Here is a 14,259-nt window from a genome sequence, read left to right as displayed (position 1 = left end):
CCCCCCCCCCCTTTTCTCATTGTGAAGGTCTCATCTTCAAAAATGGAAGATAGCTCGAATACGGGGAATGAAACTAACTGCATAGTTTTCAGATCAACACAGTATTTGGTGTTTATTTTTCCACATAAGACATAAGGAACCTATTGGTGGAATCAATTTATATTTAAACTGGACTTATCCTCCTGTAAGAGAATGGTGAGGATTCCTCTGATTCCCCATCGCTTCTTCTTTCTCTCCCTCTCCTGTCCTCAAGCTTCTCCCGTCGGCTTGTGCCCTTGTCGCGTCATAAATCTCCTGCAGGACGTTTCCAGGCAACTCTCAAGTCAATCTTTACTGAGTTTGTTGTGTTATCGATCTGTCCTATGCTATAGGTTGTCCTGGCTTCTACCTCCGCTATTGATGTTTTTGCCTTGGGGAGAGAAAGAAACTGCCTCAGCCTAAATTTACAGACGGCTCGTTTTCAAATGACTTACAATCACCTCACAATGAAAATAGAAGTCGTCAGGTGGTGGCATTTAAACAATGAGGCAGTTGTTGGTTCTCACAGTGCTAAATGCATTTTGATAGGGGGTAACGATTGTGGGATTGTGGTGTGGGTTATGGAAAACTTAAGGGTGATAATCTCTGTGAGGAATATGTGGCCACTCTGGTCCTGTCGGGATGTCGAATAGCCGCCAGGGGAACTGTCACCTAATGAAGATGGTTTAGTCTTAAGGGTCCACATAGACAAAGCTATATTTCAAAATTCTTCAGTTTGGTGTGTTTGTGTGTGTCTTGTACCCCTGGCCACGTGTTACCAGTTATTTTTGATTCATTTGAAAAAGGTGACGTCGTACAGGAGGCCTTTTAGGTCATAATTCATAATTAGTCACATTGTTACACTGTACTCTCCTACAAACACTTTAGGCATGACTACACTCACCTTAGACTGTACCATTATAATATACATGAGAGGATAACTGTACATGAGAATGATAATGGAATGTAAGCCCATGAAATTGATCTTCAGTGAAGTGGCTGCAGTCATGCTTTTCCATATACCATAGGTACGTGAGTGCAAGTATGATTTCTGGTACATCTGGTTTTGTGTAAGAGTGTGTCAAGGACCAGGTCTCCCCTTTCATGAGGAGTTATGAGCACAAATTTGGCATCAATCAAGCAATCAGCCATAACGGGAGACTATGGAGGCAAATGGGGAAATACTGTTGATTCACAAAAATAAAGAGGGTGCTTAAGTGAGCTGATTAGTGCAACTTTGAAATGCATTTCTGGTCCCATTCCCAATGTCAAACCTCAAAGAGCAGGTTTTATGGAGGCATTCGCACATCAGAATAACACTAAGAATATCGGATCTGAAATTACACTGTGCCGTCACGCGTCTAACCTGGAATAGGCTCTATTCAAATTTGTCTGACAAATAAAGAACAGTTGAGTTGTTCTTACTTGTTCTTTAGATTTTCAGAATGATAATTTTTTCAAAATTTTATGAAAGGGATTGGATTTGGAAAAAGGGATTTAAAATTGACTCTTACAGTAATCAAACTAATCAACATTGCAAAAATGCTTCGCGATCTAACCAAAAGTAACAGCAGTCTTAGCAGTATAAAAATCCACCCTGTATCTCTTGAGCAGAAAAATTGGTAAATTCCAAAAGAAATTCATGAAATTCATAAGATTTAATTTTGACGGAATGATCATTTATTTTTTCTTTTCTTTCTTTCTTTTCTGAATATCATCACTCTGCTCATACTCACATACCTGAGTTGAGCCTAAGATGCTCTCCATAGCGTACTGTACAAACAACATTGCCTCTGCTGCAGTCACGTCCTATATAAGTGGTTGTTACCACTAGTGAGTGCAAACAAACTTACTGAGGTTTGAGAGGCTCTACTGGCCATTTTACAAGCCATATTTCTTTGGCTGTCTTTACCATCTATGGTTAAGTGAAATTTACAAGTTTCTGGAATATTAATATATAACTTAAAGATTTTAGCAGTTTCTGTTCCCATCACAGACAACTACTTTACCACATTACTCTGGTAGTGAAGAGAACTTCTTGAGATAAAGGGCATCTTTTTCTATGATGTCTAAGTGGTGTTATGTATAATATATATATATATATATATATATATATTTATATATTTATATATATTTATGCATTCACACATTACCAAGGTCAATATATGTCCCTGATCTACAAATCAAGTTTCTAACAACCCCCTCCTTTAATTTGCTGGAAATTGAAATTGCTTCTAATGAGGCAGGGTGTCCCATAGGGAAAGTACCCCCCCCCCCCCCCCCCCCCAAAACCCCCCCCCCCCCCTCTGTTCTAACCCCAATCTCCCCAGGACCTAGTTTATAAAACACACACGCACACAAGCACACACGCAGTAACCTTGTTGGGTCCCAATTTTAATAGCCTTGTGTTTCTGTTGAACAGTGTGTTATTAGTCCTAACAATAACACGTTCCCACAGGCATGTTCTGTACCTGTGTCCTTTCGCTCCATGGAGATTTTGCCTTTTTTTTGGCTACTTCTCTAATTAAAAGTATAATAGAACGAGGTAAAGTAAGGGAGGCAGAGCTTTGCTAGAAGCCGTTAATTGTCTCTTCAATCAAAATACCATCATTTGTACCTACAGCTTTGAGATGAATGATTGTTCAGACAGTGATAGTTCTGTATTACGTTAATATACTTTTTTTCTTTGATTTGTTCTCTTGCTGAGTTTCTGGGTTGGGTCTTCACAAGGGTTGAGTACTCTTCACATCTGAACAAATACATTACCGTTACCTTTATATAACCATAAAAATATCATTTAAATAAATGGATGAATAAAGAAATACAATAATTACAATACAAAACAATACATTATTCATTAGCTGCCAGGAGTAGCTATTATGAGGAAGAGAAATGAAATAGTAAAATGAAATGTAAAATTTGCACTGGTGGTGTAGATAGCAGTTAGCAGATACAGTGCATTTTCTCATCATTAAAAAGAGTTTGGAACCATAACTTATAAAAATATATATAAATATATATAATTTGTTTGGTCTGAGTGTTTTTGACTCACTACAACAACATTGATAATGCAGCAGTATTTTAAGTATTGTAATGGATGTGTTGTAAAATATAATCTAAACTAACTCAACTCTGAGAACAAATATGAGAAGAAAAAAAATTGTAATCTACTTTTCTGTTGGCAATTCAACCCCACGTTGCAAAACAGCCTCCGCTGGTTCACCAGTGCCTGACTTGAAGAGCAAGCTGAAATTAGGTTGAAACAGATTTTTATTTTTACAAAGTTATAGTTTGTTTCACCTTTATCGTGGATTTTCACAGCCGATGTGTTGAATTTAAAAGGCATCCATACATCACTACTCATATGGTGTGGCGATGATCAGATGACCATGAACAGATCCCAAAAGGTTGAAGTTTTATTTTTTTCCATATTTAAAAGCTAGTTTGAATTTTAATAGTGACAGCCTTACCTAATGACATCACTGATGCCAGAAAACAAAGATAGTGTCAAGTCTCATAACGCCATATCCCTCCATCCATTATCTATACCGCTTCATCCTTTTGACGGGTCGCGGGGGGCTGGAGTCAATCCCAGCTGACACGGTGCGACAGGCAGGGTTCACCCTGGAGAGGTCGCCAACGTATCGCAGGGCCAACAAACAGAGCCAAACAACCAATCACACGCACATTGTCACGATCACAGTCAATTTTGAATCTCCAATCTGCCTAACCCCAATCTGCATGTCTGTGGACTGTGGGAGGAATTTGGAGAACCCAGAGAGATGTCGGCATATCCATACTGACTCAGTAACACATAAAAAATAGGATTCTGATCACACAGCTGCACAGCTTCTATTAGAACCACAGTGTTTCAAACCAACTGCAAACAGGCTGAGATGTCACTGTATTGAAGTCATCTCTTTGGTTTGGTGCAGTATTTGTGGTGGTATTCACTGAGGATGTGCTCTTCGTGTGTTTCAGAACACGTATTCCGGTCTTGCCTTCCCTGCAGTGATATAGGCACATGAAGTATGGTGTGGTAAGACCAGGCACGCAGAGACGCATCCTTTCTGCTGCTGCAGTAGCTGTTTTTCTAGACGTTGGTGCAGATGTCAAATTTCAATTTACTGTGATATAATACGAATGCCTATGTGTTTCATTCGTGAACAGTTGATGTTCTAACAGGATTCAATCTACGGTATATTGTTTATTTCCAGCACATAGACTGATGGAGGATGGAGGATTTCCTTTATGAATCTGGGGCGACGGCCTCTGGTTTTCCTCTGTCTTCACCAGCGCTGAGTAATGATCCACATGCTGGTCAGGGATAGACGGAGGAGCCCTGATGCCCGCTGGCCTGTCAGAGAAATGTGACAGCGTCTAGTGTGCAGGGACAAACTGGAGAATGTAGCCTGCAGCTCTCAATCACTCCAGGGGCCGACAGAGACACCCACAGGGAACTGTCGTGCCTCTCTTTCATTTATCTCCTTCACCCCCTCTGTCTTTCATGTTCCCTCCATTTTTAGATCTCTGCCTTATTTTGTCGTGTTCCCCCTCTTTCCTTCCCTCTCTTGTGATCCTCCTCTCAGGTCAGCTTTGTCTGTGTCTGTCCTGTCTGTTCACAAATTTTTGCACATGCACGTGGATCCTCCCAAAGAAATTCCTCCCCGCGCTTGTTTTCGTTGCTGCACACTGTCTGTGTCAATATCCGACCTCATCCAACGCCTGGCTGAGGATCAACTTGTTCAACTAGCACACATATGCACACATCTTCCCACACACACGCGCGCGCACACACACACACACACACACGCACACACACACACACACACACACACAATTAAACAGACTGGCATTCACATGCTCAAACTCACAAACACACATTCGATTGAGAAAAGCACAATTCCATTTTTAGGGTCTTTAAGCCTTAAGGACTGCAGCAGAGTTGCCCCATACACGACTAAAGAAAGAATGAGGGTTTTCTATTAGATTTGAGCTGGCTGGAGAGAGAGAGGGACCGAAATAGAAAGAGAGGAGCGAGGCAGAGAGTTGCCTTCATTTAAACTGTTCTGCACTGAGGCTTTTCAATTTTATTATGAGGCTCCATTTCATAGAACCTGGATGCTGCGTGCCATTCAGAATGAAATTGAGCCGTTGGTCGACTGAATAGGCAGCCTCCCTATGTGTCCTTGTGAGGGCATCAGGGGACAACAAGGGCGGCGTTGGCCTGCAGTGCCCTTCCGCCGCACTGTTTAGTCAGGTTGCTGGGGAAATGCAAAAAGAGACGCTTGGGTTGCTGGCTAAGTGGGCGAGAGTATGGTAAGTGATTGAGTGCTTTGAGATTTTGGAACGGGATGTGAGGACTCCTCCTGCAAACTCTGTAGAAGAGAGGATAATAGGTGAGGGGAGGAAAAAGTCAGACATGTATCTGTGTGTTTTGCAAGTTGCGTCTTATTCATCTCTCCTAGACTTGGCTGTGCAGATATTTTCGCTCTTGTTTTGTTTCTCTGGTGTGTTTTCTACCAAATCTCCCCCCGGATGTCTAGAACCGCTGAAACAATTGTGTTAGTGTTCACACCAACGGACTGACGGGAGGTTTGGCCCTATTTGGGTCAGTCCTGACCTGGTTCAGAGACGAGTGATCTCCAGGAACAGGTAACTAAAGATGAGGATGTAACAGCAGCCCTGCACTCCCTGTGTCCATCAACAATCCTGTTCATTTACGTTACTGGAGCAACACTTCCCGGGATGTTCTCCTTTTACGTCTCAGACTCCTACATTGTCCGGTGAATGTCACAACATGGCTATATTACTCTGATTGACCGTCATGTAATTGGTCATTGGAAACCATAGTAGGGGTGCCTCATTGTTAAGTTTTTAAGTTGAAATATGATTAAGGGGAATTTGGGGGAATGATCTTTTAAAGGCTTCCGGCTTTTTACATTTAAGGGTGGAACCCTTATGGTTTCATATTTGTTGGAATATTTTTTTTTTTAAGATTGGTGTTCAGTTTGCAAATTCAGGGTGAAAATCAATGAGAGCCCATACAGTGTTGGATGCGTTTGTCCAGTCTGGAGCAGGGTGGATTTATGTTGAACAAACACCTGTCAGTCATCTATTGTGAAGTCACATTTGCTCAGAGGTCAGAGGCCATGAATCCACATCTTGAACCAATGCATTCAATGCTTTTTGGGTGTGTTGTGTTTGAGGACTTTCTGCTGTCTCTTAACTTGGGAAACTTGGTTTACAGTCTGTTGTGAAATGTAAAGAAAAAAAAATGAAATATAACAATTACATTCAGAACAAGAGTGGAAAGACAAGTGTCAGACAAGCCAGGAGCAACACTAGAACATCCTATTACCAACAGAAACTCAGTGATCCTGGAAAACACCTGTAAACTTCCGTATACAGTCTTTGGGAGACTGATCACATTTGGTGGCTTTAACTTTAGCTCAGGTGGTAAAACAACAACCCTGTTAATCATAGTGCTGGTAGTTCAGTCCTTGAGCAGTACGCTGCATCCCAAAACTATTGTGTGTGAGGGAAAGATGCAAGTTTTCTCTCACATTGCTGCTAGGTAATAGTCCTGTGTCAAAGGTTTTTAACACCCCAGTGTTGCAGCAAGACAATAGTAGGACAAACAATACAAATACACTTATAAATACACTAAACTATATAAATAGCATTTTCTCCAAACACAAAGGGAGTTGTCTGTGATTTCTTCCCAGATATTATAGCCCAGGACCTTCATTTGCATATCAAGCATCTCAGAAACACACAAAGTTTGACTGAGACTAAAAATACCAGAGTTATTTACTTCCAATACAAAAGCAGGAAACTCTCTTTTGAGAATGAATGACATGATGTTGTGACACTCGGAACCAAAGGAATAATGATATTTTGCAGTTGATCAGTGAGCTGTGGATTTGAGACATCTCAAATGGCCGGCAGTCTGATCTACTGTTCCTCCTGATGCAGCAAGCTATTTACAGTATGTAAAGACTTACGAAACATTTGTTACAACCTAGCCTATGACAGTGACATACAGTTTTCATTGCTTACACCACCAACATCATTTCTTCACCTCTCTCCAGTACATTGGCTGCAGTAATAACAACATTTTTTGGGTGTGATTTTGCTGTTGTTGGACTTGGTTTGAGTTGTCATATTTGTGGGCTGTCCCTAATGTTGAAAAAAATCCAAGATTGCTGTGTTAAAACGTGTAATTTTGCATGACAATTAAATAATGAAACATGTAGTGACTGATTCTTGATGCTGAATGTCTCATCGTTACTCCAGTTAGTTGTAAATTGAACAAATTTAACCTTTTGCACGATGTTCAGAAATGGTTACAAGACGCACGTGTCTTTCAGGGAATTTGTTATTGTAATTTGTTGGACTGAAATCAAATTGGCTAAATTCAGCACTCTGTTCCTTTTTAACCACTATTGGCATATCAATATCCTTTTCCACAGTATTTCCTGTCATTCAAATCGAAAGTTCACTCACTGCGCAGTCTTCAAAAGTGTAGAGGGGTCCTAATGGCACAGATTAAAAAGCAATTTAATACAGAAAAGGGGATTAGAAACACTATGGGCTGCACTAATCCTTAACCTTTAGTCCTGTTCTCATGGAGCCACAATATGTGCAAGACGATAGTATCACAGGACCGGAGTTAGTAAATTTCCATTAGGGCCGCCCTTCTTTATTCCCAACAGAACATTTAAAGGCATTAGGCATGCTTTGTCAAGGCTAATAAAGGGGCCAGCAGTGCTATTACAACCCCCCCCCCCCCCCCCCCACGACTTGTTTCGGGAAAAGCACTGTTCCATGTGAAGTTTTCATAACCCATTATGATAATCTGCTCGAGTCTCTGAAGGGCAGGGCATGGACCGGCAGATAGATGCTTCTGGGGTGACTGCTACTGACTCTGCATGGATGGAACATTTTCTTTCTGTGTGACCGGGACAGAAACTCCCTCCTATCTGCCAAGAAAAGCCGAAACAATAGACGACCAAAGGCTCTTTCTTTTGATGATCTAAGCGCACGGTCTTAAGCGCATGACGCAAGTCCATTCAGGGCGTGTCCAACTCCACTGTTGCTGGTTCAACGGTGGAAAAAATGGTACCTGGGCCAGGCTAACGGTTCAAAAGTGTTCAGCTCAGTCTCTTAATTAATCAAGGGTGTGTTTTGGGTGTAGCATGCACTGAACACATCAGTGACATCTATTTTTCGTGCCTGACCACACCTCATTTTCAGACCAGTACGCCCACGATCCCTCAGATAAGCTCAAGTGCATTTGCTATTTTGGTGTTTGATGATAAAATAACAACAGCGTTGGTGTCAAGACTCTTGCACCACTTTGTAAGTTTCTTGCTCTTCATGGAAGAAGTTCAGAGTCTCCACAGCATCATCAAATTTCTGTGTTGACCTTAACCTCAACAGACACTAGGTTTACAGTATTCAGTACGCTTTTAGTTCCAAAAGAAATTGTTACCCTTGTTTCCTCTTAAAGTAGTGGGAGTTTCACATTTGGTCTCCGTGACACGCCTGATTTGACAAGTTCCACGTTATCTTCTTCTCTGTTTTCTTTTGGGAAGCCCTCTGCTCATTTCTGCCGGGGAAAAGTGTTTCTCTGACAAGGAAACAGGGTCACGCCAACCATTAATCATTCATATCTAAATTTGTGCAGCGCAAAGATTCAATTTTCTGCACTTTGTAGGGTCTTCTATTGGTTATATGGTTTTATTTATAAATCAAAGCCCATTCATTATTTATTTGTCTTTGAGCCATCTAGTTTCGATGCCATTATCCTGAAGGAGAACCTGGTAGTCGTGAACCATACTGCCCCATAAAGAGGAAGACAAGGGGAGCTTTTGACCATTGTAGTTAAACTGTACAACTGTGCCAATCATATTTGTTTTGTTTCCAACAGTCACTAAGACGATTCATGAGCGACCAATTCTCTGTTTCCAGCTCTCACTATTTGTTGCTTAGGCAAACAGACATTGAGTATTTGGGAATTGAAACAAGAACTGTTTGGTTCATGCTGTATGTTTGCCACATGTCCTACTGAGCACTAAATCTATCTGCTTTTATAACCAAATTGTTTTTGCAAGATCCCTCTCTTCGTCCTCTCCAGAGCCACAGAGATGTAACTCCCACATCGATGCTCTATTTAAAGTCCATCTGTGTTTTTTGTCTCTTCAACCTACTGTTGAGTTTCTACACCCTTGTTGTTGTGATACTATTGTATTCATTGCCCTCCTTTCTGTTCACAGGCCACTACTGAGCAGAAGAAGCTGAGCCATGCTGGATCCAAGCCCTCCCTCTCTGAGAGCAGTGGCCGACTCCCTCAGATAGCCATGAACACCTCCAAGTACAATGGCGGGGTGGTGAGACCACTAGTTGGCAGCCTGGCGTCCTCGTCGCGCCGCAATCTCGCGGAGCTCGACTCAGAGACGCAGCCCTTGCAGACGCTGCACAGCTCTGGCCTGGAGGTGGTGGTATCCAAGGGGAACGGTGGCGAAGACCCCAGCAAGGCGTCCAACGAGAGCTTGGTCAGGGAGGGCAGCGGGCGAAGTGGAAGCAGGGCGCCGCAGAAGAAGAATAGGGACATTGGCTACAAGCTTGGCCACAGGAGGGCGCTGTTTGAGAAGCGAAAGCGGCTCAGCGACTACGCACTCATCTTCGGGATGTTTGGGATTGTTGTCATGGTGACAGAAACGGAACTGTCATGGGGGGTTTACACTAAGGTAGGTCATGCATGTGTTATGCATGAGTGGGAGCTTTGTGTGCTGTCATTGCTATAGTAAAATTTGGAGTTGTGTGGGGTTTGCAGCTGTCAGATTCGTGACGAGTAATTATTAGCCCAGACACTGACGTACATTATCTAACAAAGTGTTTGGGAATATTGCACAAAAAGAACAGTCATATATATGTGTATACAGTATATCAAGAGAGATAGACAAGTAGCATAGAAGAGAAAGGTCAATAGGAATAAAAGATGGCAATGAAGTCCCAGGTAATTCAAACTTCCCAAGAGCATCTTTAACTATTATCCAATCCGAGTGGAGAGGACACTGCAAGGTTTCGGGAACAAGTGGGACCCTCAAATAAGGACACCAGCAGGCAGCTTGGACTTAAGGTCATGGTGACCGGGTCACCACCCCTTGACCTCTTATTGTCACCCACTCAGGTTCGCTGTGTCAGGGTATTGATGGGAGAATATCGTTCACTCAGTGCTTTCAGAGATGCTTTTACCACAGTATTTACAGGGCTGTTTACTTGGACTTGAAACGTCACAGAAGATGCAAATAATAGCACTATGATGTTAGCTAACACGATAGCAAACAGTTGTTTGTCTGTTTACACATCCAGCATTAATACTTATTTACAGTAATTTTTCTGTTAACCGGACATCAGTCAAATAATTAACCTTTGTGTAAGCTGTGTTTTGGTCTCCACCAATCTTGGAGAAATGCATTTGGTTCTTTATCTTGCTATTTTCTCCACTATGTTCACAAGCTTGTTGCAAAATTTGTCTTTTCTGGCTATTTACTAACTTTGATATTTCACTTTTTCAGACAAGCACATTGCTGCATCTTACCATAAGGGAATTAGCATTAAGAACAATTTTTTTTATATTATACGACAATCTTTAAGATTTAAATCATCCCACCTTTATTTTTGCTCTGAAAGTATATTATTGTCAGATGGTGCTGCAGCTATGAGAAGGGACCATTTTCATAACTCTTGTGCTTTCAAAGATCAAGTTTGAGAGTCGCTTGCTATAAAGCTTTAAATTCATCATCTATACTGGCAGAAATGTTATATGTCAGCTGACAGCTGGAATTTGGGAGCAAATAAAAGCTTTGGTGAGCTGCAAAAAATTTCCAATAATAATTTGTATACGTGAGTCAGGACTAAAACATACACCCCAATGGTAGGTTCCGCTCACGAGGGGACAGATGTCTTTTCCTCTTGTGTCTGTCGGATGTATTTGAATTTTAATGTATTTTTGATAACTCTTATGCATGTGTGCGTGCGTGCGTGCGTGCGTGCGTGCGTACTTGTGTAATATAGTAAGTCAGTGTAGTAATCTATAGGATGATGTATGGGGTTTTAAGAAAGTCAATAGGTTTGTCTGTGGCTCTTACAGAGCAGGGTTCAGTCCATTCATCAAGCCGAGGTCAGCTGAAATAGAAATGACCTCCCGTCTCTGAGAGGCTCAGAGACGGGAGGTCACGTCGGACAGGTAGCATGTGCTGTGGATGGCCACATCACACAGCAGACACTTGAGGCTCTGCCTAGATTTTTAAATCCTGAAGGAGGGAAACACGTTTAGAGGCAGCACGCTCTGGGACGGAAAAATCCTTGAACCTCTTGCAGGTGGATTAATTGGTTTACTAGATGTTATTTCACCAGGGACTCCTCAAAACAATTTCAGACATTAGAATGTCTTGCGAACATGTCGCCGACCTAAGGGCCAAAGTAATCTAGTTGACGGCTAAAAATACATTCCGTAATATGGACCAGCGAAGGACAGAGTCATATTGAGCAGCTCTCACTGTCATTCCACTGACAATTATGAATGATATTTCCACTTGTTGTTTTCGTCATTTGTTTGTTTGTTGGTGCTGTTATTATAATAACAGCCCCGTGATCGTTAGTAAGCCTGCTGCACAGCGACATTTTTACATCATGGTTGTTAAATTGATTTATCAAATGGCATTTTACCAACATAGAGTCTGAGTAGTACAGGTTCTCATTGCCTAGATCTATGGCCCCCCGTGTACGTACACACAAACACACTCACACACACACAGACACATGCACGCACACACATACACACACACACACACACACACACTCACACACACACACACACACACACACACACTGCATTAGCATCCAGCTGGTCTATTTATCACCAGGGACACTCACTGTGGTGGCCTCCCTGCTAATGCTAGCCTTGCCTTTTCTGCACCTACCATTAAATGGAAAGTCCCCCTGTTAGCGCTAGGCTTTGATTAATTGGTAGTTCGGATGGCGGTGAACAGCGTCCATAGATAATATGAGGCTGCACCTACACCTGCAGCTGCATTGTTTAGTAACATCCTGACTGCACGGTTTGTGTGTTAAACGCCATTAACTGCTCTCAAATAGACTTTTAAACGAACAAGGGAGTGTATGTGTGTGTGTGTGTGTGTGTGTTCTGTTGTGTGTATGCACTTTTGCATGAATATGCCTATATGTATATATAGGACACATGCTTCTCATGTTCCTTGTTTAAACAAATCAAAGATGAAACGTTGAGTTACAGTAAATCCCCTAAGCTTTTACTTCTATTTCTGCCTAACTCCCCGATTTCACCTTGTTGCTAAGCAGTAAAACAAGTCAGTACTACAGCTACTGAGGCTAAATAAAGACTGTAAAATATGCGAAATGCACAGTTTATTTCCATTCCTATATACACTGTATATATATATATATATATATGTATGATTGTATGTTATAATAAAATGTATAATATACAATGTTATTGTTGTTTATGACTGTTGCTAATAGTCTTTCCTCTTTGTTTCTCTCACTGCAGGAATCTTCATACTCATTTGCACTGAAATGCCTTATCAGCCTTTCCACTGTTATATTGCTTGGTCTTATAATAATGTACCATGCCCGGGAAATCCAGGTGAGTCTACCACAGAAAAAAAAAACTCTTATAGTAATAACGTGTTATTATTGCCTTTTTTTGGGAGGATCCTCACATGGGAGGAAGAAATAAAACAAGTCCTTGGTGTGTGTTTGTTTTTCTTCAGCTGTTTATGGTCGACAATGGTGCGGACGATTGGAGGATAGCCATGACATATGAACGGATCTTCTTCATTGTGCTAGAGCTGCTGGTGTGTGCCATCCATCCCATACCAGGCCAGTACGTGTTCACCTGGACGGCGCGGCTGGCCTTCACCTACACACCGTCGGTGGCCGACGCTGACGTGGACATCATCCTCTCCATCCCCATGTTCCTGAGACTCTACCTGATCGGCAGGGTCATGTTACTCCACAGCAAGCTGTTCACGGACGCCTCGTCTCGCAGCATCGGCGCCCTCAACAAGATCAACTTCAACACACGCTTTGTCATGAAGACCCTCATGACCATCTGCCCAGGAACTGTTCTGCTGGTTTTCAGTATATCCTCCTGGATCATTGCTGCATGGACTGTGCGCGTCTGTGAGAGGTAAACACAGGGTTGTCAATTATGGCCAAGTAATGGACGAAATTTGAAAAATGAAATCTCTGACACACAATCACACAGTGTGGATTGCTAGACACCTCTTCCTCCTTCACTGCTGTCACTGTCTTGTCCCACGCCTCTCCGTGTTACCTTGTTTTCTGTCGCTCATCTGCACTGGTCCGCTGAAATGTGTGGAATCCTCGGGATAGGTTAGATGTCAGTACTGTATACATGTGTAAAGGAAGGCAAACAGAGGTACACCCACATACTACTCCACTAAGTGTTTAAAAACACCCCGATCTACGTTTCATTAGCTCAGCAATTGCTCCGCGACTCCCAACTCGTTGTTTTTTACTGCTATTTTAGATGGCTTGTCCATAATTCATGAGTGTCTAATTGTTTGTTTGCTGAGTGGTTTGTTTTGGTAATGCAGAGCAGCCCCCAGGATCCCCTAACCCGTTTTCTCCCCAAAACTGCGCATCGGGCTCCGTCTCAAGGGGGCAGCAGTGATTCTCGCTGAAAATGAAAGCGGCAGGGAGAAATGAAAAGCTTTTCTTTTTTTTTCTTTCCCCGTTTTGCATTTGCATTCGAAAATGAGACATTAATGCCAGCTTTGATGTTTTAAAGTCATTTTTGCATAGTTGGAGTGGAAAAGGGGACTAGAGCAGGGTGGGTGGAGAGTGGAAGATCTATAGCAGCAGTTCTTGTCAGACCCGATATGATACTGTACATGTGCTGCACTGTAAAAGTTAAGCCTCCGCTCAGGGAAAGGCTTTGCTCTCAGTCTCTCAGCCAGGACCTGACTGCAGATACTCAATGTCCTCCTGCAGCTCGCCTCGCCTGCTTTTACTAAGTACCTCCCCTCCCTTCCTGTGCCTCTCCCCTTAACTACCCCCGCTCGTGTTAACACCTGTCACTAACCGCCCCCCCCCTCGCACGTTCCACCCTGGATCCTGTCCGACCCTCAGCACCTCCAACCATTGGCTGGTGGGCTTAACTCAATC

At 42.4% G+C, this 14,259-nt stretch overlaps 1 protein-coding gene across 2 annotated transcripts in view; it reads left to right on the top strand.

The window, feature by feature from the left end:
• The window catches only part of kcnn1a (potassium intermediate/small conductance calcium-activated channel, subfamily N, member 1a), a 45,303-nt gene that overhangs the window by 10,128 nt on the left and 20,916 nt on the right, over positions 1 to 14,259 (top strand). For both annotated transcript variants that reach the window (XM_035635327.2, XM_035635328.2), the window contains exons 2-4: positions 9,300 to 9,773; positions 12,617 to 12,712; positions 12,840 to 13,258. In XM_035635327.2, coding sequence (XP_035491220.2) covers positions 9,300 to 9,773; positions 12,617 to 12,712; positions 12,840 to 13,258 — 989 coding nt within the window. The remainder of the gene's footprint in view (positions 1 to 9,299; positions 9,774 to 12,616; positions 12,713 to 12,839; positions 13,259 to 14,259) is intronic.

This window comes from Scophthalmus maximus, chromosome 5, assembly GCF_022379125.1.
Source record: "Scophthalmus maximus strain ysfricsl-2021 chromosome 5, ASM2237912v1, whole genome shotgun sequence".
Lineage (NCBI taxonomy): Eukaryota > Metazoa > Chordata > Actinopteri > Pleuronectiformes > Scophthalmidae > Scophthalmus > Scophthalmus maximus.
The sequence above is the reverse complement of the archived record's forward strand: the minus strand, read 5'-3'. Positions and strand labels throughout refer to the sequence as shown.